The sequence below is a fragment of the Cydia splendana genome, chromosome 27 (assembly GCF_910591565.1).
Source record: "Cydia splendana chromosome 27, ilCydSple1.2, whole genome shotgun sequence".
In the NCBI taxonomy this organism is placed as follows: Eukaryota; Metazoa; Arthropoda; class Insecta; order Lepidoptera; family Tortricidae; genus Cydia; species Cydia splendana.
This window is the reverse complement of record NC_085986.1, coordinates 6,184,068-6,210,758: the sequence shown is the minus strand read 5'-3', so window position 1 is coordinate 6,210,758 and position 26,691 is coordinate 6,184,068. Positions and strand designations below refer to the sequence as shown.

At 37.9% G+C, this 26,691-nt stretch overlaps 1 protein-coding gene and 2 long non-coding RNA genes across 3 annotated transcripts in view; 2 read left to right on the top strand and 1 right to left on the bottom strand.

Annotated features, from left to right (window-relative positions):
• Positions 1-26,141, top strand: part of LOC134803805 (uncharacterized) — an 87,598-nt gene extending 61,457 nt beyond the window's left edge. The window contains exons 3-12 of the mRNA XM_063776641.1: positions 10,401-10,506; positions 12,846-13,038; positions 13,898-14,081; positions 15,762-15,901; positions 16,678-16,774; positions 17,246-17,493; positions 17,944-18,093; positions 19,326-19,506; positions 22,767-23,039; positions 23,819-26,141. Coding sequence (XP_063632711.1) covers positions 10,401-10,506; positions 12,846-13,038; positions 13,898-14,081; positions 15,762-15,901; positions 16,678-16,774; positions 17,246-17,493; positions 17,944-18,093; positions 19,326-19,506; positions 22,767-23,039; positions 23,819-24,115 — 1,869 coding nt within the window. The 3' untranslated portion in view covers positions 24,116-26,141. The remainder of the gene's footprint in view (positions 1-10,400; positions 10,507-12,845; positions 13,039-13,897; positions 14,082-15,761; positions 15,902-16,677; positions 16,775-17,245; positions 17,494-17,943; positions 18,094-19,325; positions 19,507-22,766; positions 23,040-23,818) is intronic.
• The window catches only part of LOC134803825 (uncharacterized), a 347,292-nt gene that overhangs the window by 226,749 nt on the left and 93,852 nt on the right, over positions 1-26,691 (bottom strand). The window lies entirely within an intron of this gene.
• LOC134803829 (uncharacterized) lies at positions 322-731 on the top strand. Its single transcript, XR_010146028.1, has 2 exons — positions 322-371; positions 616-731. It is a non-coding gene; the product is annotated as an uncharacterized LOC134803829 (long non-coding RNA).

Here is a 26,691-nt window from a genome sequence, read left to right as displayed (position 1 = left end):
ATTTGACGCCGTAACAGGCAATCTAGCCTAACTGGGTTCTTTTAACCCCACTTGGATGACTGGTAGAAAACTGGGTGCTTTCGTTAACAATTTCCGTCGTATCTACTATAAACTAAACATTAAAATACATCTATCCCTGCTTAGAAGTATATACAGATGTAGTGCGTAATTTTTTTCCATCGTATTTTCTCGGAAACGTTCGTATTTGTCATGCTACTTCAGTCAACCTCAGCACAATTTGTACCGAGACTGACTGACATAGCAAGACACGTTCGTACGTTTCCGTGAAAATACGATGGAAAATAATTATGCAGTACATCTGTATAGGTAAAAAACTTAAGTAAGTCACCTGTTGTATGTAGTTGTGACGTGTTCGAATTAGGGTTGCCAACCGTACTATATTATATAGTATTGTACTATATTTTGGCTCTCTGTACTATATACTTTTGGAAAAATATATAGTACGCTAAAATACTATATTTCCGATTAAACGTATATTACACTCATGTTTAGTATTTTATCTAAAAGTACTATATTTTTTTGAAATGTACTATATTTTTGATGCCTTATTCTGGAAAATACTATATTCCACCAAAAAAAAGTTGGCAACCCTAGTTCGAATAGACATTTGTTTTGTTTGTGTGTGTCTTTTAAACATGTATTGTCTATTCGAACACGCCACAACTACATACAACAGGTGACTTACTTAAGTTTTTTACCTATACCTATACTGAACGTTCACATTTCCCTTCAGATGACTTCATACTGTACCTATGCATATTTATCTCCGGCATTTAAAACATTTAAAAATAACAGCCACACGAGGTTTTACACACATGTGGGTGTAAGGCCATTAGATTATGATCTACTTGGAATAGATCAAATCCAATAGGGAATATTACGCAAAAATCCGCGTAGAGGGCGTCACTAACTCAATCACATGGCCTACCGTGAATCACGACAATCGAAAGTTCGGTTTCTGCCTCTCTATCACTCTTGCTTATTCGATCGATAGAGAGGCAGACAACGAAATTTAGATTTTCGCATTTCTCGGTAGGCCACCTGTAAACAAACCGCCTTGATGCATCAATGTTATAGTAAAAACTTGCCAAAAAAATAGTATAAGGCGTAGTGATATAATTAGGGTTGCCAGATCGAAAGGCGCTATTATCGGGAAACAAGATCAATCTTTCGGGATTTTGGGACTTAAAGTCGGGAAAAAAAATACATTCAAATTAAAGAAATTGTATTAAAAACAACGATATTTTACCTTATTGCCACTACGTCAGCTCGCTCGCTCGACGACAGTTCGGAACTTCAAATTATTGTTTTATAACTTGAAGCTGTTTTTCGGGACCATTTTCACTTTGTCGGGAATCGGGAACACATGCTAAAAATCGGGAGAATCCCGCCAAATCCCGACCATCTGGCAACCCTAGATATAATGTATAAGTTACTCTATGGTTTACTAAACAAATTAGTGGTCTGTACTAATTTACTCTTACTGTACTCTGGCGGCAGAACATTGCAGTAATACTCCCTATTGGTAGAAGCCTGATGGGGCCCACAGATTACCGGTTCGTCGGACTATATCAGCCTGTCAGTTGTTCGGAACTGTAACCTTTTGCGTTTAACTGACAGGCTGATATCGTACGGCGAACTGGTAATCTGTGGGCCCCTTTAGCTATACTCCTTTAATAATGGTAATCAATGATAATTGATCCCTTCGACTGTATACTTGGTCAAGCAGATCTTGTCAGTAGAAAAAGGCGGCAAATTTGAAAAATGTAGGCGCGAAGGGATATCGTCTCATAGAAAATTTGAATTTCGCGCCTTTTTCTACTGACAAGATTTGCTTGACCGTCTATACATACCAATGACATCACTAACTTAATTGAGTCTAACCTAACCTCTGCTCTTAGACTTACCTATACTATACAAATTCATCCTGATTTCTGTCCAATGAGCCATGCAAAAGTTGGTGGTAACTACTGTACTGGGCATTATTTTTCCCAGTAGTTACCACTGGTAAAAGGTGGGCAATTTTTTTTCCCAGTAGTTACCACCAACATTTTGTTAGTGTTCAATACAATTTTTTTTTTAATTAAAATTTTCCCAGTGGTAAAAGGTGTGAAAAAAAATCCCAGTAGTTACCACTGGTAACAACTTAGTGGTACTTAACTAGTGGGAATAACCCCATATGCCCAGTTGCATATTTAGAGGAAATTAAGCGATAACATAAAAATGCCTCGTTATCATTATTCCGGTAGTGAGTAATGATTTGTTAACAAAATACATTTAAATGTGAAAAAATGTTTCTATTTAAATTATCAGTCTATAAGTACCATCGTCGCCCACACTGTTACCACAGTCTATAAAACAATAGTCATTCGACGAAGTCGTCTAGACGTGAATAATAAATAAATATCATATGATATATCGTACATATACTTGGTCAAGCAAATCTTGTCAGTAGCAAAAGGCGGCAAAATTGAAAAATCGCGGGTTAGCAACACTGTTTTCGAATAATTCCATAATCGCGTGTCATCTGTGTTTTATCTGTGGAATGTGGATCGTGAATGACAGCCATCTTGTTTGTTTACATTCTGAATCGTTGCAATTTCAAGAGAAATTTCTGCTGTCAGCATTAAATACCAATATATTACATAAGATTGTTCATGAACTTAAGCAAAGTCAAGGTGCCAACAATGTACAATCATGCTCGTTGATCGGAAATATTTGTAAATTTTGAGGCTATGATAATTACATGTTTTGGTTCGATGTAGTACATAGCGGCTCTTTGAGTAGTGCCCTACTTCACTTTGCTGTACATTGCTACTGACATACTTTGCTTGACAAACTATTACTACTATAAGTTCCGAAAACCCATTGGTACGCAGGATTAAAAGTCGCACGCCTTACCACTTGTCTACCCAATACCAATGCTACTCTATCTTCTCTTCTCTCTTCTTCAATTTGAGAGGTATCCTCTTGTCGATGGAGTATTTTCCATTTCTCCCTCTCATATGGCATAGCCTTGACCTCTTGATACGACACGACACCAGCTTTTTCTTTTATTTGGTCTACATAGCTTCGTCTTGGTCTGCCCCTGCCTCTCTTCCTTTTTATCTTGCCTTCTATGATGGTTTTAAAGAAGTTTAATCTACAAATACATATGCTTTATTCGTCGATCATAGGTGTACACAACATGATATTGCATATGATCACAGGGCGAACACGACACTCCATACATCAAAAATCATTTGCGTTGCATTGTGCGCGGCACGTCTGTACACGCGCCATTGTGTATGTGTGTGTAAGTCGCTTCACTGAGAGGACGCCAGAAGTCCGCCAGATTCATGTCGCGGCCAGTCGCGGGGCGAGGTAATGCGAGTCGGGGCGGGGCGGTGCGTGGCCGTTCTGTATGATAATACTATTATTCTGTGATATGATGGGAAAAAAGGAAAATTGTTCCACTATGTCGTACCCAAGGGCATACGAAATTAAGCTAGAAAGAAGAAGAAGAAGAGAGAGAGAGTAGAATGCTACTCTATCTACCAAAACTATTTTATTTAGTCTATGAATATGTATAATCTTAGAAAAAATTAATACATTCCACTATATGTACCAAATAAACATACCCAATGGAACTTTGATAAAGTTGTGACATCACCGAAACAGTCTTTTGTTTAAATTATTACGTCACCTCTTATCTTTTACGTTTCGACACCGTTATCTTGCACGCCTTTGTATGATAACTTGAACTGATACATATGTTGTACCTATAAGATCTTGTTTTTAGTTACTGTTAGATTTTTTTCTGAAATAAAAGAATATTAACCTTAATGTAAATCGTTAAATCGAAAAAAAATCATGCTAGGTGACTGCAATAGTTATTGGCCCTACATAGTAATACGCCATTCCTAACAAATCTTAAAGAAAACAGCGAACATAAGTCTTATTGTTAGGAGTGTCCAATTACTATGTAGTGGCCAACAACTGTAGCAGTCACCCTATTTTTTATTTTAAGAATATTATTTTCAAAATATTTCTGAACAATACTATTCATACCTCAATCAAAACGGGGATCTTAGCATCCGGCCTTTTCGTCTTGTTTGACGACCTCGCTCCGCTCAGCTATTTAGATTTAGTCATACGAATGCGCTTCTAAAAGTTTCTAAAATTTTAGCACGGCATAGGTATGTTTAAATGCTTACTATTTAATGCTTAGTATTTGATGTTGTTACGTTTACATAAAGACATCTGATATGACTATTGGCAGGTGTTCGAATATTATATTTATACTTATATAAAATAGTCTGATTACGCTTACCTACTCTGATGCATGGCATTTGCAATGGCAAAATGTCAAATTTCTATGTAAATATTACGTTTATAATGACCCTTCCACACTTTGTTCTGTCAAGATTAGCGCAGAGAGTAGAGTAAATAAGAAATCAAAATAATGTCATTCTTACTAATTATCTAAATTGCTTTACTTACTGGTTTAAATCTAGTAATTTTAGATAGTGAAAGAAGCTAATTGCTTGACCTGACAAATTGCTTGTCCAGAATTGAACCTGTGACCCAACAGAGTGTGTCAGCCACGAATAGAGAGCGCGGCAAATTCCAGGAGACCGGCTGTCTGCTCAGATATCGATGAGGGATGCTCCAAAGATATCGATTATCGATAAAATTTTAGAAAGTTGAAAAACTAACTTGAGTACATTTTTTCCGTGTAGAATGTTTGGAAGTATAGTGCATAGAATAAATGTTTAAAATGCAAAAATGAGCGCTATCTCGCCAACAAACTGCAATCGCAGGCGAGAAATATAGTTGTTAGAACATTGTTGTGTACTTTATGATAAATAAATAATAAAAAGAAAAGGCTGAAACGTAGCCTATACACTTAGCTACAAAAACAAAATGTTTGTATGTGTTATATATGTTTATGTACATATTAGATTGTACCTGACGTAACTTACGTTTACAGACAGTTCCATTTCCCCTTGGCGCTATAAATACTATTAATCATTATTAACTAACCATTAACTTTAACTTCCGTTATACTATATCGTAAATCCTTTAACCACTAGTATAGGGCGATACCTACTACAAGTAAATCGATATCGATAAAGTAACCGATATTCGCTGTAGCAACAGTCACCTGCACACGTGTTTTGTCACGTTTTTATCCCGGCGTATAGTTACTAATATTACAATTAAAATAGGGATGGGAAGTGGGTTTTATTTGTCTATTTATCGATAAAAAAAATACAGGAACCACATTCGGAAATATATTTAGCAGACGTAAAATATTCGTGTTCAAAATGTATGTTAAATGTTTTTATTATTATTTATTCTAGGCATTTATTAATACGGCAGAATCCAATAACTAGTAATATATTTTGTAATATTCTAATATTTATAAAATTCTTGTGAATTGAACAAACGTATGTCTGAGTTTTTAGATAAGGTGATATGACTATCTCCAGTGAAGATTAACAACTGTTCTTTTTCTTAGTATAAATGTAGAAAAACTGAGACTAAGAGTCCGATAATATTAACATGATATTGAATTATTATGTAAGTAACTCATAAAAGCGACCTACGAGCAGGCGCATTTTTTGCGCAAAAACTCAGGCTCACTGTGCAGAGGGGGAACGCGGCCAATGTCCTGGGAACCATGCCTCAGGCTAATTTAGGTTTAGACTTATGATATTAATCTCTGTTTTAATAAATACTCATAAAAAACTTATCTTCATTCCAACAATCTTCTTTTTGGTTTACAATTCTAGAATGTTGCACTTACTTTGTATGTAACTTTTAACCGTGACCTGAGCTATTAAAATAAATAGAACACAGTAAACACATTAACCTTGACATAGAGTTAGTGAGGAAATGGTGTTCGATATAAACATACAAGATGTAAATTATAAAAAAAAAATGCAAAAAATGTACACCTCGTGTAGTGCCAATCCAGATAGTAACCACCATAGCACACAATAAAGAGAAGATAGTATGTAAAGTGGAACTAAAATATTTCATACCAGATAATTACCACATTAACAAGACTGTCATATAACCGCAAAACAAACTTGTATATGTTTCTGAATAGTAGTATGGCTTACTTATTGATAGTCTTTTCATAGTAAATAATTGCCTAGAACACACGACTGTATGTGTCTTCTTATAAATCGCTACACCAGTTATTACGGTGTAAAATGCGAAACGATGTATATCTTTTTGTATAAACCTTTAATAATTACCATGATAGCTATCGACAATTTTATATCGACATTTTCCCATCGACACTTGAAACTCATTGGTCATCACTAAATCTTTTGTATACAAAAGTCATTATCGCAATATAGCGACCTAGCGATTGTTTATGTGGACGGTAGTATGCTGTAAGTGATAAGCAATTAGTAATTTCGTAACAAAGAGCTTCATCATCATCATCATCATATCAGCCAGAGGACGTCCACTGCTGGACATAGGCCTCCCCCAAAGAGTACCACAATGACCGGTCTTGCGCCACCCGCATCCAGCGGACTCCTGCGACCTTAACCAGGTCGTCAGTCCACCTTGTGAGGGGTCTACCCACGCTGCGCCTTCCGGTACGTGGTCGCCACTCGAGAACCTTTCCGCCCCAACGGCCATCGGTTCTACGGGCAATGTGCCCCGCCCACTGCCACTTAAGTTTAGCGATTCAAAGAGCTTAATATAAGTATAATAATACATAGGCAACTATACATTGAAAATTTTAGGGTAGAAAAGGGGTTTAAATCGATGTGTGGAAGGGCGGCGCCGTCGTCGAACCCAAGCCACCTGACAGTGAACTTAAAGCGGTGGCGTGTGCCTCGGTTGCACATGCTGGTGGCGCGTATAACGGCGATACTGATCCTGCATCTCAGCCAGCCCAGTATGGTGCTTAGTGGCCTTAGTGAGCGGTTCCACCGTTGAGATATAGTTTCTGCCATATGTTTGATAAAGGACATTTGGGTGCATTCGTAACCAAAAGCTTTGTTTATCATTGCCACAAAAGATCCGAAATATTATTGCTTATTGAATAATTGAAATATTATTGTCTTCTTTTATTGCCGTCTGTGATAGCAGTTTGGGAATCATCATAGGTATTTCAACCCTTGTATCAAGATACAGCAGTTCTAAAAGTGACCGATACAGCTACCACCGGTTTCACACTGATATATTCGCTAGCGTGAGCTTAACTTACTTCCTATGTATCTCGTTCGTACTGGCATATTAATGCGAGCGAGATACGGAAAAAGTTACGCAGACGTTAGCGAATATGTCAGTTTGACACTGCTAACGCAGTAATGGTTCAAAAACGCACTAGTAGCCTAGTGCGTTTTTGAACCATTGGCGCAGATTTCTAAGCCAACACATGATATTTATTCCTGACTCATGGAATTAGTGTTGTAAGTTTTTTTTTTTAATATAATCTTACTGATGAACTCGTGAGAGACCCGTTTACAAATATTGCTACCTAATCCACAAATTATATATGTCATTTCCATACAATTTAATAATATATTAATGTTTGTTTCCTTACGGCATAACACCGTTTCTGACCATCACAGTTTTACGATCGTGTTATCATCGGTAAGAAATGTAACATACACTCATTGATTTAGAACGAAGAGTGCGTTGCGTACGCACGGACCTCCGAAAACACGGTTGATAATCATTAATAACAAGTGCACACGTGTTAATAAAAAGTAAACAAGTGATTAGTAAAAAAATATCCAAACGACTTTCTATTAACTCTTTAAAGTTAAAATCTTGATTAATTACGATTTTGGTGTAAATAATAATAGTTATTGTGGAAAATATTTAGAAAAACACTTTAAATATTGCTTTTAAAATCAAATGCGTATTGGCTTCTTCATGTGATATAAATAATTAATTAGCTACTTATCTCTTTTTTTTTGTTATGAATATTATAAATTGTGAGTATTGTGAGTTGTGATTACTGTTATTAGGTAATAAAGCGTCTGTTGCGTGTTTCGCTGTTGGTTAAAGACTAATTAATTCTAATTAAATTGTGCAGTGTTGCATGACATCATTCAAAATGAATTCGCAAGGTGAGTCTTGAGTAGTTTCCATTTCAAGGAAACGAGGTAATTTTGTAAAAAATCATTATCCTTTACTATACTGGATTAACAAATGTTAACATGTGCCCATTGCCCGCGATTACGTACGCATAAAATTGTTGAACTATTTTTGTTACTGAAATCGTTAGAATTGCCGATAAAAAACCGAAATACGCACAATGGAGGGTTTTGTACCTATTATACTTAATATCTGGGAGACCGAGCTTTGCTCGGAAAAGATATAAAAACTCAATGCTCCCAGAGATAAGACCTAGCTAGATCGATTTTTCGCCCCCGAAAACCCCCTATAACAAATTTCATAAAAATCGTTAGAGCCGTTTCCGAGATCCCCGAAAAATATATATAAATAAATATACAAGAATTGCTCGTTTAAAGGTATAAGATAGATGCGTCCGCTGACGGTGAACCTTTATTTTTTTGTACTAGCGGAAATACATAAAGATTAGATTAGATTTCTTTATTTCACGATAAAAATTACATTATAAATTTGCATTAATATCAAAATTATGTTTATCTTCTTATTATGATCGTCTACATAAATAAAAATAAATAAACTATAAATTTATACCTTCAACGAGCAACTCTTGTATATTGATTTATTTATATATTTCGGGGATCTCGGAAACTGCTCTAACGATTTCGTTGAAATTTGCTATATGGGGTTTTCGGGGGCGAAAAATCGATCTAGCATAGGTAGGTGTTATCTCTGGGAAAACGCGCTTTTTTGAGTTTTTATACGTTTTTCGAGCAAAGCTCGGTCTCCCAGATATTAACTATAAACTGTGAACTGTAAATACACTATAAACTAACTTTCTTTAAACGGCCTCCTAGCCTAGTATATGTATCGTCATCTGGTACCCATAACACAAAGCTTATTGAGCTTACTGTGAGACTAGTTCGATCTGTGTAAAATTGTCGTAAAATATTTATTTATTATTAATTATTTATTCTTTCATTCTCTGGTCAATCCCTCATGACTGATAATCTTGATATTGTCACTAGATAGTCCCTTGGATTGATCAAACCACAATTGAGCAAATCTTAGAAAAAAGTAGAGTCCAATTGATCAGTCCATCTGGTCGGGCACCGAAAAGCCACCGACAATTTTAATAGGTTTACGACGAACGGACACCATGTGTACCTGTTAAATGCCTAATATTTAACTTATGTGCTAGTGCCTAATATTTAGTGAATGAATTGTTTGTTGAATGTACAAACAATTCATTCACTAAATATTCCTATTTGATATGTAAAATACTATTTTATGATTTTTATGAATAAAAATCTGAATCTGGACAGCGAAAGCCTAGTAAATGAGTTCCGTTGGCATCCGTTTACTAATTAAACACTAGCCCGTGTTCAATCTTCTTCATGATTTTTTGCACAATTACGATTAAAGTTCGTCAAGGTTCAATAAGTATTAATTGTTTAAAAGAACAGTTCAGGGGACCGTTGTAAAAAGGAAAATTACCGGTTCATTGGTTTCGGTGAGGTTTCGGTCCATGAACTGTCCTAGATGGCACAGTTAGCGTCAAATAAATAATTTCCTAATTCGGACCTCCTATAATTTTCTATCCGCATTCGTTTACCGTCTTTTCTGCTGTCCGGGTCACTGACGCTTTACTGCAGTGACAGTGTTTGACCTGTAATGGAGAATCGTGAATAAGTAAGCTTATAGTATTCCATACATAAGTTTCCTTATTAAATAATCAGGTATATGGGAGGTATGGTAAAGCTAATACTTATCAAGTTTAAATCTTATTACAAATCTACCTCCACGCCGTCTACAATCTACCCTCTTTGGATGCCCTTGATATGCACGGTGTCACCCCGTTTTCAATATTATTTTTAACCTATAGCTATCCATATTTTGTTCCTCTTATTTTTATCTGTTAATTCTTTGCCACGAATAAACTATTTATATTTCAAAGGCTTAATAAATATCTCTCGTTCCATTATATTTTGAATCCTTATTTTAACAAAGCAAAATTGCACTTATGGACGACAAAAGGAAATGTAAATTACCATGTTCGCTTAAAATTACTCTCAAGCATAGATAGATATATACAAGTAATACTCTGTATTGTGACACCTCGATAAAAGATACAGCTTAAAGAAACCAACTGATTAAAGATAGAGACAACAAGCGGTCTTGTCGCTAAAGAGCGATCTCTTCCAAACAACCTTTCACACATATACACATAATATGTACATATTTACTCTTAATCCGATTAATTGAAATATAATTTCTAATTGTTACAGTTGAATCGCCTAATGAACGAGATATACGAAACGGTCTCCGCATGCAACATGGATGAGAACAAGCCAGGCAGCTTCCCGACTGAATCATCTGACAGCACCAGCGAAGGTATTTGCTACTACTTTATTTTCTTCAACAACTACTTTGAAGTTATTCTCTTCCAGTGGACCATCTTCCAGCTTTCTCGAGATGGCAGATTTTTGACACTACTCCAATTTCTGCTTTCACTCGACCTGTGTTGGCTCTATCTTCCCATCCGAATTGTGTCCTTATTGGTCTTTTTTCGATTGTCTTCAGGATAGCTTTCATTTCTTTTAATATTTTTATATACTTAATCATCATCGTTGTTTTTATTTACCTTTCACTTATTGGTCATCGCCCTCTTTTACTTTTTCTCCATCGTCTTTTATATATTCGTGTACCGTCACTTCTAAATTATCATTATCTTTATCTAGTTCTCTATTGTCATCAATATCATACTAATGAACAAGATATACGAAACGGTCTCCGCATGCAACATGGATGAGAACAACCCAGACAGCTTCTCGACTGAATCATCTAACAGCTCCAGCGAAAGTATTTGCTCTTTCTTTATTATCTTCAACAACTACTTTGAAGTTATTATCTTCCAGTGGATCATCTGCCAGCTTTATTGAACTGGCGACAGCAATTAGATTTAGGACACAACCAAATTTTTTTCTTTCACTTGATTTGTGTGACTGCCTCTGGACTTTTCTCTATCTTTCTTGCCCTTTATCTTCCCTATGTCATCATTATAATCTTCTTGATCTTCGTTATTGTTAATATTAGCAACAAAGAGAATAGAGTGCATAGAGACGGATTGTCAAAGTAAATTATGTAGCCACTGTAAAATTATTGTCATCTTTCGACAGACGATAAATCTGTTTGAACGCCATTTGACTTTGATCCTTATTCTTTCACTGATGTGTGTTAACTTATTAAATATTAATATTAAGGCCATCTAATAGACTATAGGACAAAGGTATGGTGCAATCTTTTCGAGCGATGGCGTCATAACCTTACGCCTACTCTCGAGTAGATGGCGTTAATATTAATATTTAACAAGGTAACAACTTAACACATATCAGTGAAAGAATAACGATCAAAGCTAAATGGCGTTCTAACAGTTTTAATCGTCTATCGAAAGATGGCAGAAAATGTAATGTAGCTACATAATTTATGTCCATAAATTACGTCATCGATTTTTGGCGATTTTGGACCCCCCCCCCCCTATAATCATCCAAAAATCATGCATCAAATGACCCCATTTCCTCCTACTTCATGCTACCGTCATCCGATGTCCAGACCCCCCCCCCCCCCCCCCTAATTTGAAATGAGGTAATTTATGAATAGCCCCATTTCAAATTCTCTTTGCTATCATCAACATTTTCTTGTGCGATTTGATCGGTGTGTTCTCAGGCGTGGCTCACTCCGCGATTTCGTCGCTTTGCTACAGGTAGCTAAAAGTACATCCGTTCCGCCCCAATTTTGGGGAAAGCCATAAGCCGCGCGTGGCGCTGTCGCCACCTAGCTGCCATATCTGTGCTGATCGTAACAGACGCGTTTTGTTAGAGAGTGAGTCTTCTGTACCTAGTACTATTATTTATTCTGTGGTGTTGTATGGCAATTGTCTACCGTTGTCCCGTACGAACGCGAATTTTCTGAAGAGTTTCCTTTTTCTATGACAAATCGTCAAAAATATGCACAGAAAAATAATTGCCTGATACCTATAATGGCCGAAAAATCGGACACAGGAAATAAAATGAGTCTGTACGGGACAGACCTTGGAATGCTCCTTTAATGTATAATTTGTGACTCAGATTCCATGTAGGTATATCTATTTTTAATTGAATATAGGGATGTAACGATACCGATATAATCGGCAGGCCGATATATCGCCATCGCCGATTTAACTTAAGCCGATATCACAGTTTGAAAAGCGCGCGAAACGAATGACGCTGCTAATAATTTGAGTAAATTTTGTTTCCATAGCAAAAAATCTACCTAAATTGAACTATATTTACTGATTTGGATTTACTTTTGCATTGATTGCTTGATGGATAACTAAATAATTGTTTTCTTCGATTTTGATTTCACATTTTTCTTTATTTGTTTTACAGTTTTTCACACTTCACAAAATCGGGTGTCTATTATACATAAGTATGTTTTAAGCGTATTAAGTATGTAATTCCTTATTTATTTTATACTACTGTGCCATTGATATCGGTATCTGTATCGGTATCGCCGATTATTTACTTCAATAATCGGTATCGGTATCGTATCGGCAAAACCATACTATCGTTACATCCCTAATTGAATATATTCATTTTCCTTGTGCATTATAGTTGTAGTTTTCCGTTAGAGAAAGTATCACTTCTCCATCGTAATCAAAAATCAATCTAATACAAAAAATTATTGAATTTCAGATTCAGTAAAACTGACCCGCAATCTCACGGAAAAGCGCAAGAACTACGTCCGCCGAGTGTCCTCGCGCGTCGCCTACACGGACCCTAAGAACAGAACAAGGTTTAGGCACCAGACCTCAGATTGTTCCTATAAATCTGACACGACCACTGAGGCACCGCGGTATTCTACGTTCCGTTCTTGGAAAAGCTTTAGGTGAGTTTATCAACAATCATATATGAAGAGTCCATAGGCTACGGTGACTGCTTACCATCAGGCGGGCCGTATGCTTGTTTGCCACCGATGTGGTATAAAAAAATACACTATATTAGTAAATTAGGAAACTATAGGTCAATAACGAAATCAATTTGTAGCTATTAGCAGGCGTGGCTCACTCCGCGATTTCATCGCTTTGCTACAAGTAGCTAAAAGTACATCCGTTCCACACCAATTTTGGTGGCTAGCCATAAGCCGCGCGTGGCGCTGTCGCCACCTAGCGGCCATATCTGTCCTGATCGTAACAGATAACAGACGCGTTTTGTTAGAGAGTGAGTCTTCTGTACCTAGTACTATTATTTATTCTGTGCTATTAGCTAAGTTGCTCATATGTGACGTTCTTTATCAAAAGGTACCACTTTGTCGCTTACCATAAAGAAGAAATTTGCTTGTATCTTTATACTAATGACCTGTCAGAGCGTCCTTATGGCAAGCGACAATGTGGTACCTTTTGATTGAGAACGTCACATACCTATGTTTATTTTAAGACTGGTTGTTTCTCAATTTAAAAAAGTCTAAAATGGGTAAAATTTTCTATAATTACTTTTTATGATAATTTTTAAAGGTATTGTGTTCTTTTCACCAAATCTGTCACATTTTAAGGCTGCGTTTCCACCAGCGACGTGCGAGGATGCGTAGCGAGGAATAATTGTGTTTGTTACGAACTAATAAAATATTGTCCATTAGAGCTGCGTATTTTGTTACTTTTTCTAAAATCTGATAATTCATAATCCTAATGGTTTTGATGGGATAATTTTTTCTAGCACGTCAACAAACCAAAATCTCTATCTCCTTCCAGGACATCGCAAGTGAATGTGAGCGACATGGACTCTGAACCCCCAGAGCTTACAGAGAGGGGGGTAGACGACAAAACGGGGTGCGGGGGCGTCGGGCAGAGCGGGGGCCTGTTCGACGCGTGTCTGCTCGTCGGCCTCAACTGCATGGCCGGGGAGGCCTATGTCAAGAGCGTGTTCCCTAAACAAGTGAGTTGTAGATATAACGGGGCAGAGCGGAGGCCTGTTCGACGCGTGTCTGCTCGTCGGCCTCAACTGCATGGCCGGGGAGGCCTATGTCAAGAGCGTGTTCCCTAAACAAGTGAGTTGTAGATATAACGGGGCAGAGCGGAGGCCTGTTCGACGCGTGTCTGCTCGTCGGCCTCAACTGCATGGCCGGGGAGGCCTATGTCAAGAGCGTGTTCCCTAAACAAGTGAGTTGTAGATATAACGGGGCAGAGCGGAGGCCTGTTCGACGCGTGTCTGCTCGTCGGCCTCAACTGCATGGCCGGGGAGGCCTATGTCAAGAGCGTGTTCCCTAAACAAGTGAGTTGTAGATATAACGGGGCAGAGCGGAGGCCTGTTCGACGCGTGTCTGCTCGTCGGCCTCAACTGCATGGCCGGGGAGGCCTATATCAAGAGCGTGTTCCCTAAACAAGTGAGTTGTAGATATAGATTTAACCCAATCGGGGGCATAAACCAAAACCACCACTTATCAAATTGCCATTCCCGTTGTCCATGGGACAATACTATCAGAGTTTGTTCGAAGAGATGTTGTATGATGATTTAACTAACATGCTCAGTTGCTCAGTGGTTGGCCTGTTATAGATATGGCATAAAACTACCCCAAAAATGAGTGTTGGGTACATTTAAATGCCATAAAATAGTATTTCAAGAGTGGTTGTCCAAGGGACAAAATACCCGTAACCATGGCAACGAGTGACTAAAAAGTTGATCCACCCAATAACTCGTGAATTTCCTTTAGTGAAACGACCATCGGAATTCCAAAATAAAACACTACATTTTAACCGTGTTTAGGCTCATTGTATTTGTCTTGGGATGTATAGATATTTTTCTCAAAAATGGACGGCAAAGTCGACTTTGCCGTTTAAAAAATAGGTTGCGAAGCGCGTAGTTTATGGTCAGTCAAAAATTAAAAAGTTAAAAACATTGCAGTCTCGATTTTGAGACTGCAATGTTGCATACAAATTCCATTATTTGTCGAGTTCCAAACTTTTTAAAAGTTGAAATGGCCATATCAAATGAAGGCACAGGCCCATTAAACAGCCAAACAGATGATTAGTACCGCGACTATTTAGCTGTCTCAAATAGGTTGGCGTATTTTCGGCAGAAAAATACACTTCTATTTTTTTATTAAAAAAATAAAAAGGCGGCAAAGCTAATTTTTTCAATTGTTTCTACTTTTTTCTGTGAAAATATATACGTAAGAAAGTTGCTTTTGTAAAATATTTCTATGATATTTATATTTGTTGCACCATTTTTGAGAAAAGCACTATATACTCGTATGACTCGGCTGGAAGGCTACTTGCTGGCTTCGGATTCAATTAAACGGACTCCCAAGGTCGTCCGTTTAAAACGAATCCTCAGCCTGCAAGTAGCTACTTCCGAGCCTCGACAATAATGTACTATTAACAAACTGTTTTGTAAAGTCTTTTAACCTTTTCGACGCCGTGTCAAACACAAAAGCTGTCACTCGGACGCCACGTCACCGAAGTGTCAAAATTGAAATTGAACTTTATGCATACGAACGTAGGTCTATGTTGCTCTGTGGTCTGTGACGGATTAATCCGTCTTTGGCGTTGGACCTGCGGTGCGGATATATCGGTCATTGGCGTCCAAAAGGTTAATGATATGTTCTTGTTATTCCAGGTGCAAGTGCCCCCACACATAGAAAACCTGGTGTTTCCTGAGACCCTTAGCTCAGCCTGCAAAGAATGGGCGCCTGAGGCGAAAAGCGCCCAGTGCTACTCCCTAGTCCTTACTGACGAGAGAGGCGAACGGTCTTATGGGTTAGTAAACTTTATACAGATAAGGCAAATGTGGCTTTCATACACAGAAGGGTCCTTATGCTTCAAGTGCAATAAGGATGTTTCCATCTGAAACTCCAACCGAAATTCAGAGAAACGTCCTTATTGCAGATGAAGCATAAAGCAATAAGCTTCTCTGATGGTAAGCCACAAATAATACTTTTTCATCGTGAAAACTCGCAACCTAGATTAATCCCGAGTGTTGTTTATGTCTCTATAAACTCTCGTACAGGAAAACAGTGTAAAATCTACTAAATTGTGATCTAAGTCGAGAATTTAGGGCCACACCACACTAGCGTCTTTTAAGCGTCGGCGTCTATAGTTCGTTTTTTTTAGCATTAGAAAGAACTTCAAAGAAGGTAAGCGATCTTGACATGTCTTTTAATTGAAAATGCTTTTTAAAAATCAGTAAGTATTACTTATGAAAGCAGAAGAATATAAATGATCGTATTAGATTCATAATTGTTACATATTTGCCGTAACTTATTTTTAAAATATGTTTTTCAATTAAAAGACACATCAAGATTGTTTACCTTATTTCTAATGCTTAAAAAAACGAACTATAGTCAGGGCTATGGAAAATGGCGTCGCTGCACAGTTGCGCCAATGTTGCGTCGACCAGCAGCCATAGAAACTTGATATTGATACATACTAAGCAGGGTACTCATTCGCTCGAGTATATGCTATCTCGATGTCTAAATCGAAAATTTAGGACAATAACGAATGATTGGTTATAATGATTGTATTTTATATTTCAGTTACTGCCGACGTGTGCTACCAGAGGGCGCTACAGTCTGTCTACCGTTATGCTACTGTATTATAGGAAAATACAGAGCGCCTGGCTTTTATTATAAGGTATTAAATATATTTCTTAAAACACAAATACATACAAATCCTCTTTATGGAACAACCTCAAAATACACTTACAAGAAAAGACACATAATATATAAAGACAGAGGTAAACAAAAGGCGGCCTTATCGCTAAAGAATGACAACACATTGCAAAGATAAAGATAATTCCTTACTATTGGACCCAGATTAACAAACCCTAACAAGGATAAATATACCTATCGTTTGTTTATTTTGATAAATCATGGGTAGTTTTTATCTCGTTATAATAATGTTTACCAAAAATCAATCAGGCGCTGGCGCTTAGCACCTGGATACGATTCGCACGTCGTTCCAATGTGCTAGCGGGGTTGCTATAATACGTGAATAGCGTTATCTCGCTCAAACATCGGAGCGACGTACGAATCGTATCCAGTATGCTAAGCGCTTTAACGATGTCGAAGACAGTGAAATAGATCGTCAATATTCATATTCCAGGTGCTCCAAGAAATAGAATCTCACCACGGCAGCTCAGACGTGGAAATAAACAGCATACTCCTGCAGCTGTTCCACACCGACTTCCCATCGCCAGGAGACGAGCTGACGGTCCACCACGTTCGACCTACAAGAAGCAGTCTACATATAGAGACGGCAAAGGCAAAAACCATGCCAGATTTCCGACATACTGTGACTGAGAAGGATATGGCGGCGTTTTATGATTTGGAGGGCATGAAGGAAAATCAAAGGTATTGCTTTCTGTCTGTCTTCTCGAATGTCTTTTTCCTTACTGTGTTGTATGCTTAGCAGTTCTTTCTCTAGTTAAATATTATAGGTCCCAGAAAGGATCCCTGTGGGACTCCGGAACAAGATATTTATAGCTTACGATTTGCGTCTATTTAAGGGAAATATTTTAGTACAGTCTTTAATTTTACGTTTAAAACAACGCCTCAGTTTTTCCCATATATCAATTTAAGCAATTTTTCATCGGTTATCTGTATTCCACATTGTCAAAAGCCTTTGAAAACTCGTTCCGTTAATTTCGTCCTTAAATTCCAAATGTTAGTCCAATCTGGATCAGCTTTCCTCTGGCTCTTTATAAGCGAAAATGGCCTTCTAATGAATTAGAAATAGGTCCCCTAAAGAGGACCTAAAAGAAAAATACCTACTGTGAATAAATTGATTATGTATTTCTACAGGACACGGACCCTAAAACGGCCTCTAGAACCCAGAGCTGATGAAGACAATGTGTCCATATTATTGGACACCCTGGGCGCCGGTCTGCTGATCAAAGTCTTCGGCTCTCTACTTCTGGAAAGAAAAGTCATCATTATCAGTGACCAGCTAAGGTAAGAAGCAAAAAACTTTAACTTTTAACCGCTAAAGACGACAGCTGATGGGTTATTCGCGGACGGTCTAGAACGCAAAATGACTAGTGTAACATTTTGCCTATATCGCTCTGTTTACATCGCGAACGGTCCAGAACGCAAAATGCCTACATCATTTTCCGTCGTTTTATCTTTACGTTAGCGATGTCGACGGTGCCTGTTCTGTGCGGTTTGGCCTTCGGCCATTTGAAGATAACTAACGAACCTAACCTACCTGTGTGATAAAAAAAAGAGGTTATTTTGCGTTCTAGTCCGTTCGCGATGTAGACTAAAAGTGATATAGGCAAAATATTACACTAGTCATTTTGCGTTCTAGACCGTCCGCGACTATACCCAACTTACGCGCGCAGCTACAGCCCAATATCAACCTTCGTGTATGCCGACAAGGTTCACAATGATGCGCCGCATACGATAGGCGTGGTGTTCAAAGGGTTATCCCACTAAAAATCATTCATTTACATGCAAGATATATAATGTGATACTACTAAACGAAATTAATAACTAGGTTAAATCTAAAATAGGCCCCTGAGGCATTGTACCAAGGATGCCGGCGGCATTTCCTCGCTGTATCGCAATGCTGATGCGTTGTGCGAGGTAGCCCAGCTTGCAGCTGTTCGGTCACCAGTTACGTCAACCAGACGTTTCGCGATTTCTGCGAACAACTTGTGCGCGCTGGGACCCAATGGACCTAGAGTTTCAACTCCAAACGGTACAAAATGGTACTCTCTACCGAGGCTCTTATAAGAATTGTTGTGGGTTCCCAGGTGCTACTACCAAATTGGCACCATTGGTAGCAGAGATTATTTAACTCGCCTTTTGCAGTGGTAGACAACTTTTACAGCTGGATGATCTGCAATTAAAATCAAATGCCATTTAAAATTGTTGGATTTCCTTTGTTCTATCATTCAAGTTATTTTGTTTACGAGCTACGAGATACATTTATGGGGGTCCCTTTGTTTCCCATAAAGTTTTAAGTCATAATGTATTGTTTGTCATATTATCATTAGTCCTAAAAACTGAAACCGTTAACTTATCAGGATTTTCGTAAGGTTATCCTATAGATAGGTTAGGTTAGGTTTATTTTCTGTTAGGTTTCTGAACCAAACAAATTATGACTTAAAACTTTATGGGTAACAATAGAGACCCACATTTATGAGAGTCATAAAAAATATATTTTTTTCATTACCTTCCAGCCTGCTCTCCTCATGTCTCGAGGCCCTCCAAACCTCCCTGTACCCCTTCGTGTGGCAGCAGCCCCTCATCTCGGCCATCCCAGCCGAAATACAGAGGGACGTCTTAGAAGCACCCCTGCCTATGTTAGCGGGGCTACTCAAGACGGGAGACTTGGATACCAGTGGAGTGCTTTTTGAAGAGGTAAATATTAATTATAGGATTTATATAAATATAGAGGGACTTGTTAGAAGCACCCCTGCCTATGTTAGCGGGGCTACTCAAGACGGGAGACTTGGATACCAGTGGAGTGCTTTTTGAAGAGGTAAATATTAATTATAGGATTTATATAAATATAGAGGGACTTGTTAGAAGCACCCCTGCCTATGTTAGCGGGGCTACTCAAGACGGGAGACTTGGATACTAGTGGAGTGCTTTTTGAAGAGGTAAATATTAATTATAGGATTTATATAAATATAGAGGGACTTGTTAGAAGCACCCCTGCCTATGTTAGCGGGGCTACTCGAGACGGGAGACTTGGATACTAGTGGAGTGCTTTTTGAAGAGGTAAATATTAATTATAGGATTTATATAAATATAGAGGGACTTGTTAGAAGCACCCCTGCCTATGTTAGCGGGGCTACTCGAGACGGGAGACTTGGATACTAGTGGAGTGCTTTTTGAAGAGGTAAATATTAATTATAGGATTTATATAAATATAGAGGGACTTGTTAGAAGCACCCCTGCCTATGTTAGCGGGGCTACTCGAGACGGGAGACTCGGATACTAGTGGAGTGCTTTTTGAAGAGGTAAATATTAATTATAGGATTTATATAAATATAGAGGGACTTGTTAGAAGCACCCCTGCCTATGTTAGCGGGGCTACTCGAGACGGGAGACTTGGATACTAGTGGAGTGCTTTTTGAAGAGGTAAATATTAATTATAGGATTTATATAAATATAGAGGGACTTGTTAGAAGCACCCCTGCCTATGTTAGCGGGGCTACTCAAGACGGGAGACTTGGATACCAGTGGAGTGCTTTTTGAAGAGGTAAATATTAATTATAGGATTTATATAAATATAGAGGGACTTGTTAGAAGCACCCCTGCCTATGTTAGCGGGGCTACTCAAGACGGGAGACTTGGATACCAGTGGAGTGCTTTTTGAAGAGGTAAATATTAATTATAGGATTTATATAAATATAGAGGGACTTGTTAGAAGCACCCCTGCCTATGTTAGCGGGGCTACTCGAGACGGGAGACTCGGATACTAGTGGAGTGCTTTTTGAAGAGGTAAATATTAATTATAGGATTTATATAAATATAGAGGGACTTGTTAGAAGCACCCCTGCCTATGTTAGCGGGGCTACTCGAGACGGGAGACTTGGATACTAGTGGAGTGCTTTTTGAAGAGGTAAATATTAATTATAGGATTTATATAAATATAGAGGGACTTGTTAGAAGCACCCCTGCCTATGTTAGCGGGGCTACTCAAGACGGGAGACTTGGATACTAGTGGAGTGCTTTTTGAAGAGGTAAATATTAATTATAGGATTTATATAAATATAGAGGGACTTGTTAGAAGCACCCCTGCCTATGTTAGCGGGGCTACTCGAGACGGGAGACTCGGATACTAGTGGAGTGCTTTTTGAAGAGGTAAATATTAATTATAGGATTTATATAAATATAGAGGGACTTGTTAGAAGCACCCCTGCCTATGTTAGCGGGGCTACTCGAGACGGGAGACTTGGATACTAGTGGAGTGCTTTTTGAAGAGGTAAATATTAATTATAGGATTTATATAAATATAGAGGGACTTGTTAGAAGCACCCCTGCCTATGTTAGCGGGGCTACTCGAGACGGGAGACTTGGATACTAGTGGAGTGCTTTTTGAAGAGGTAAATATTAATCATAGGATTTATATAAATATAGAGGGACTTGTTAGAAGCACCCCTGCCTATGTTAGCGGGGCTACTCAAGACGGGAGACTTGGATACTAGTGGAGTGCTTTTTGAAGAGGTAAATATGAATCATAGGATTTATATAAATATAGAGGGACTTGTTAGAAGCACCCCTGCCTATGTTAGTGGGGCTACTCAAGACGGGAGACTTGGATACTAGTGGAGTGCTTTTTGAAGAGGTAAATATTAATTATAGGATTTATATAAATATAGAGGGACTTGTTAGAAGCACCCCTGCCTATGTTAGCGGGGCTACTCAAGACGGGAGACTTGGATACTAGTGGAGTGCTTTTTGAAGAGGTAAATATTAATTATAGGATTTATATAAATATAGAGGGACTTGTTAGAAGCACCCCTGCCTATGTTAGCGGGGCTACTCGAGACGGGAGACTTGGATACTAGTGGAGTGCTTTTTGAAGAGGTATATACATAATTATAGGATTATAATAAAATACAGAGGGGCGGTTTAGATGCAGCCCTGCCTATGTTAGCGGGGCTACTCAAGACGGGAGACTTGGATACTAGTGGAGTGCTTTTTGAAGAGGTAAATACATATTATAGGGGGCGTGCATGAATTATAGGGGGCAGCATAAGAGCCGTCAGATTTTTGGCGCGAGGCGTAAATGTGTCGTTCATGCTTCCGATGTAGCCCACAAGATGGCAGAACCTACTATGCACAAGGAAACGTACCGTCGAAAACGGTAGATGGCAGCACTTGCTTTGGCAATGTACATGTGCACATAATTATGTTTCCGATTCAACCCACAAGATGACAGACCCTCCAACGCGCACGGTCCCTGTAGGAAAACAGTATATAATATCATCATCTCAGCCATAAGACGTCCACTGCTGAACATAGGCCTCCCCCTTGGACCTCCATTCGTACCGGTTGGAAGCGACCCGCATCCAGCGTCCTCCGGCGGCCTTAACAAGGCCGTCTGTCCATCTTGTGGGTGGACGTCCTACGCTGCGCTTGCTAGTCCGTGGTCTCCACTCGAGCACTTTTCGTATATAATATATAATACATAGAAAACACCCATGACTCAGGAACAACTATCCGTGCTCATCACACGAATAAAATGTCCTTAGCAGGATTTGAACCCGGGACCATCATTTCACTAGACCAGAACGGTCGTTAGAATATGAACTTCCAATACAACAATATACCCAAAGGTTGTTTGAAAGAGATCGCTTTTTAGCCATAAGACCGCCTGTTGTTTACTCTCTGCTATTATTTCTGTTTTCTTTTGTATTGTTTTCTTTTATTGAGGTGTGCAATAATAGTTATTTACGATACAAGTGCGGAAAAGGGGAAATTCGAAACGAGTGGCGAATTACCTATTCGCACGTGTATCGTACAACGTTTTACAGCTCATATGGCTGTTAGAATTTTCGACATAGGCACGGAAAGTGCTTATTGCTGCACTAGGGCGGGAAAATAGCACCATACGCACTGTAAACAGTATTTGTAATGTATACCAATAAATCTTTTTTTAATTCCAGGGCATGCTAATAGACCTAACCCAGCAATCCAAAGTGATATTCTACCAAGGTGACGAGTCCACAATACTACCAACATACAGCTACAAGTCCCTCAAAACTACCATCCAGATGGAAACCAGACAGAAAGACAAGCAGGACACGAAGACGAGAAATGTGATGATTTCTGAGGCCTTCCTGAGATTCTTCGTTGATGTTCTGGGGGGGTACGAGAAGTGCTTTAAGGAGGGAGTGAGGGGGGATGGGGAGATGGGGAACGGTGGGGTTGTTTTTGATGTGAGTATGTTTTATATTACTAACCCGTAAGCGCCACTTGCATTATTCCACTAACCCGGGGTTAAGCGGTTAAACTGTTAACCCAATGTCACATTGTATTAGTAACCATGGTAACTCTAGGTTTAACCGGTTAACACCAGGTTACTGAATGGTGCAGGTGGACCTAAGTAAATAAGTTAACTAAGGAAGTTCCACGGTCCACGGCGCACGAGATTTCCTACAAAATGTATGAAAAGTCAAAAACGTTTGAAACTTAAGAGCTTTTTGACATTTAACTGCTGGGACTCATGACATTATATGAATAATATCTGGGAAACCGAGCTTTGCTCGGACAACATTATAAAAAAAACCGGGCAAGTGCGTGTCGGACTCGCGCACGAAGGGTTCCGTACCATAATGCAAAAAAAAAGGTAGAAAACAAAAAACTAACCCCTCGTTTTTTTACCAGAACTGCACAGAAGTAAGCATGTAGTTTTTACCAGGCTCTTTAATTGTTAATAATAATATAATTATATAATGTAGCATGGTTAATACTCATAATTTACTTAAAAATATTACCGCAAAAAGTGCTCAATTTGGTACCTCAAGCTTACCTCTATGAAGTTGAAGTCGAAGGTTAGCTGGAAGAGATCTCTATTAGGGATAAGTTTACCTTTGTACATATACTTAGGTACTCTGTTATTTCTGTTTTGTGTAAACTTGTGTGTATGACATACAGACATACATACAAGTTCTAAAGTTAAAAAACGAAGTATAATATATTCATTTTTCTTTTACAGAAAGAAAACTTCATAAAAAACGCCCCGTCGAAACAGAACCAATACTTCCTGGAATGGTTCACCGAAACCGCCATGTTCAACCACTTCATACAAAACATGGCGGCCATACATACAAACAAACAGAACAACAATGTGCCGTTAGTCGACACGCCCTTACCCAACTTCTACGAGTTATTCGAGGAGAGAGTCAGCAGTAGGGGAAGAATGGAAAAGATGGATGGGAAGGGATATTATAAGACGGCTATGAATAAAAAGGTTAGGTTATTGAAAACTAAATTGAGGGAGTTGGTTAATTAATTTTTAGTTTTTATGGTAAGTTATTGAAAAAAACATGTTTTCGAATTTCTGGCCACCCGTTAGTAACTGGCCACCCTAAACTAAAAATAAATTCTATTCACCTATAAACAAAATTGGGTACCTATTATACTGTATTTAAAATAAATTATTTTACGCCATGCATGAAATATTAGCACCAGATAATTATTAGAAAAACACAGATAGGAGTTATTTTTAAACAAAAGTTCTATTTAATAAATCGGATAGAAATAAAAAAAGTAGGTGAGTTGACCGCGACGTCACGATGTAATGTTTCATATAAATTCCATATTAGCAAATCGTTTTGACAGTTCTAAAAAAGTAACTGATTTGACTAGTAGGAAAATACCCTATTCATTTTAGTGTGGTGTGGTGGCTAGTTATTGAAGGCTGGCCAGTTATTGAAACCTTATACTAAAATGAATTCTTTTTATAGGTGAATAGAATTCATTTTTAGTTTAAGGTGGCCAGTTTTTAGCCGCTGGCCAGTTATTGGCGAATTACCCTACTGTTATTATGTGTAATTGGACAATATCATCCGTACAATTATGATGTTAATCTCATAACAGGTTTTAATGTATTTGAGCACTTTTCATACAAAGTTATATTTTATTTTGCATCTATACGCAAAATGTAATTAAAAGACATTAAATTATTATAATAGTTAGTTACGCGATAGAACATGACGATACAAGTGCGAATTACCTATTCGCACGTGTATCGTACAACGTTTTACAGTACATATGGCCCTTTAAATTTTCGAAGTACTTACGTAAAGTGCGTATAACATAGGGTGTCGTAATGGAGCACCAGATGTATACTGTATTATACTGTAAAATATTGTTTTGGAAAATGTTTAGAAATTCTTGACGTCTTGAAGTCTTCTGTCTATTTTAACTTAAAATGTACAGAATAAATGAAGAACTGGAAACAATATTTTTTTTTCTAACAATAAATTTCTTTGACAATATCATACCGGGTGTGGCCTGTAATACGAGCAAAAAATGTAACTGTAGGCTGTACTCCTCATACTGACCAACATTTGTTCAGCGACTTTTAAAAATAACTTGTGGTTTGATTTTATATACTTACACTTTAAAGTTTATTCTAAGACGCAATGTATTGCGAATTTTGTTATGTTTAAGGCGTGACAAGCAACGTCAATCACAATGATATGGCGTGGCGATGGCGTCCATTGAAGATAATATTTATTTTGTATGAAAAATAGGGAGTCTAAATACTTCATAATTTTTAAAAGTTGTTGAACAAAAGTGTCATCGTTTGAGGAGTACAATCTATGTTTTAATTATTTGCTCGTGTTACAGGCCACACCCGGTATACAGATGTAGTGCATAATTGTTCTCCATCGTATTTTCTCGGAAACGTTCGTAATACAATTTCGGAGTACTAAAGATAAAGAAATAGTGCCTTTTCATTCGATGTTTTTATCTATTGTCTTTATCGTGTGATAAATCTGGTATGGCCTTAACTTTTGTCGTATTATCAACTACAGAAGCAGAATATGTGGCATTTGTTTTTGATAAAAATGCCAATATGTTAGTGTTTGAGGCTTTTTTTTACAGTTAAATGAAGTTATATCGACAAGTGTGACTCTTGTGTAAATGAATTGTTATTGTTATTTCATTGGTAATTGTATTACTAAGATCGATTACAAAAAAATAACTCAAATATGAAATTGATTTAAGAAGGAGTTTATTTATTTAATAACATAATTAAAACAAAAAGAAAGAAAGAAAAAAGAAAAGAAAAAAAAGAAGAAAGGCCAGGTCAAGAGCATCCTAAACCGGCGAGCGTGTATGAGGATGGTATGAAAGTGAAGGAAGCGAAAGAGGTATGTCAGGATCGTAGCAAGTGGAAATCCGTGGTATCTGCCTACCCCTCCAGGAAATAGGCGTGATTAATGATTATATGTATGTATGTATGTAATAAAAACACTAAACTTATAAATAAAAAAAAATACCTAAGGGGCTATTCATAAATTACGTCATTTCAAATTAGGGGGGGGGGGTCTGGACATCGGATGACGGTAGCATGAAGTAGGAGGAAATGGGGTCATTTGAAGCATGATTTTTGGATGATTATAGGGGGGGGGGGGGGGGGTCAAAAATCGTCAAAAATCGATGACGTAATTTATGGACAGCCCCTAAGTCGTAGTCGCTCGGTAGGGCGCCCATTAAATAAGTAAACTCCTTTTTTAGTTTCAAGTGAAAAAAAATTAAGAATGCAATTTTAATTATGAACAGTTTATAAATTGTAGCATGTATTTAAGTACAAAAAAATTTTACGTTTATTTTATCGCCATTTTAATGGAACTGGATAGGGAAATTTAATTAAAAGAAATGAATGATTTCATATCATGTATCAGTGCATAAGTAAAGGATCAATTAATGAATGATCTTGAACAAAATTGTAACTTTATCTACGAAAAGGGACCTTATTGTCGATGGCGCTTACGCTATTATTAACGATGCTCCGCTGTGCGGCGTAAGCGCCATCGCCCTTTTCATAGATAATGCCTCAATTATTTTCTTAATAAA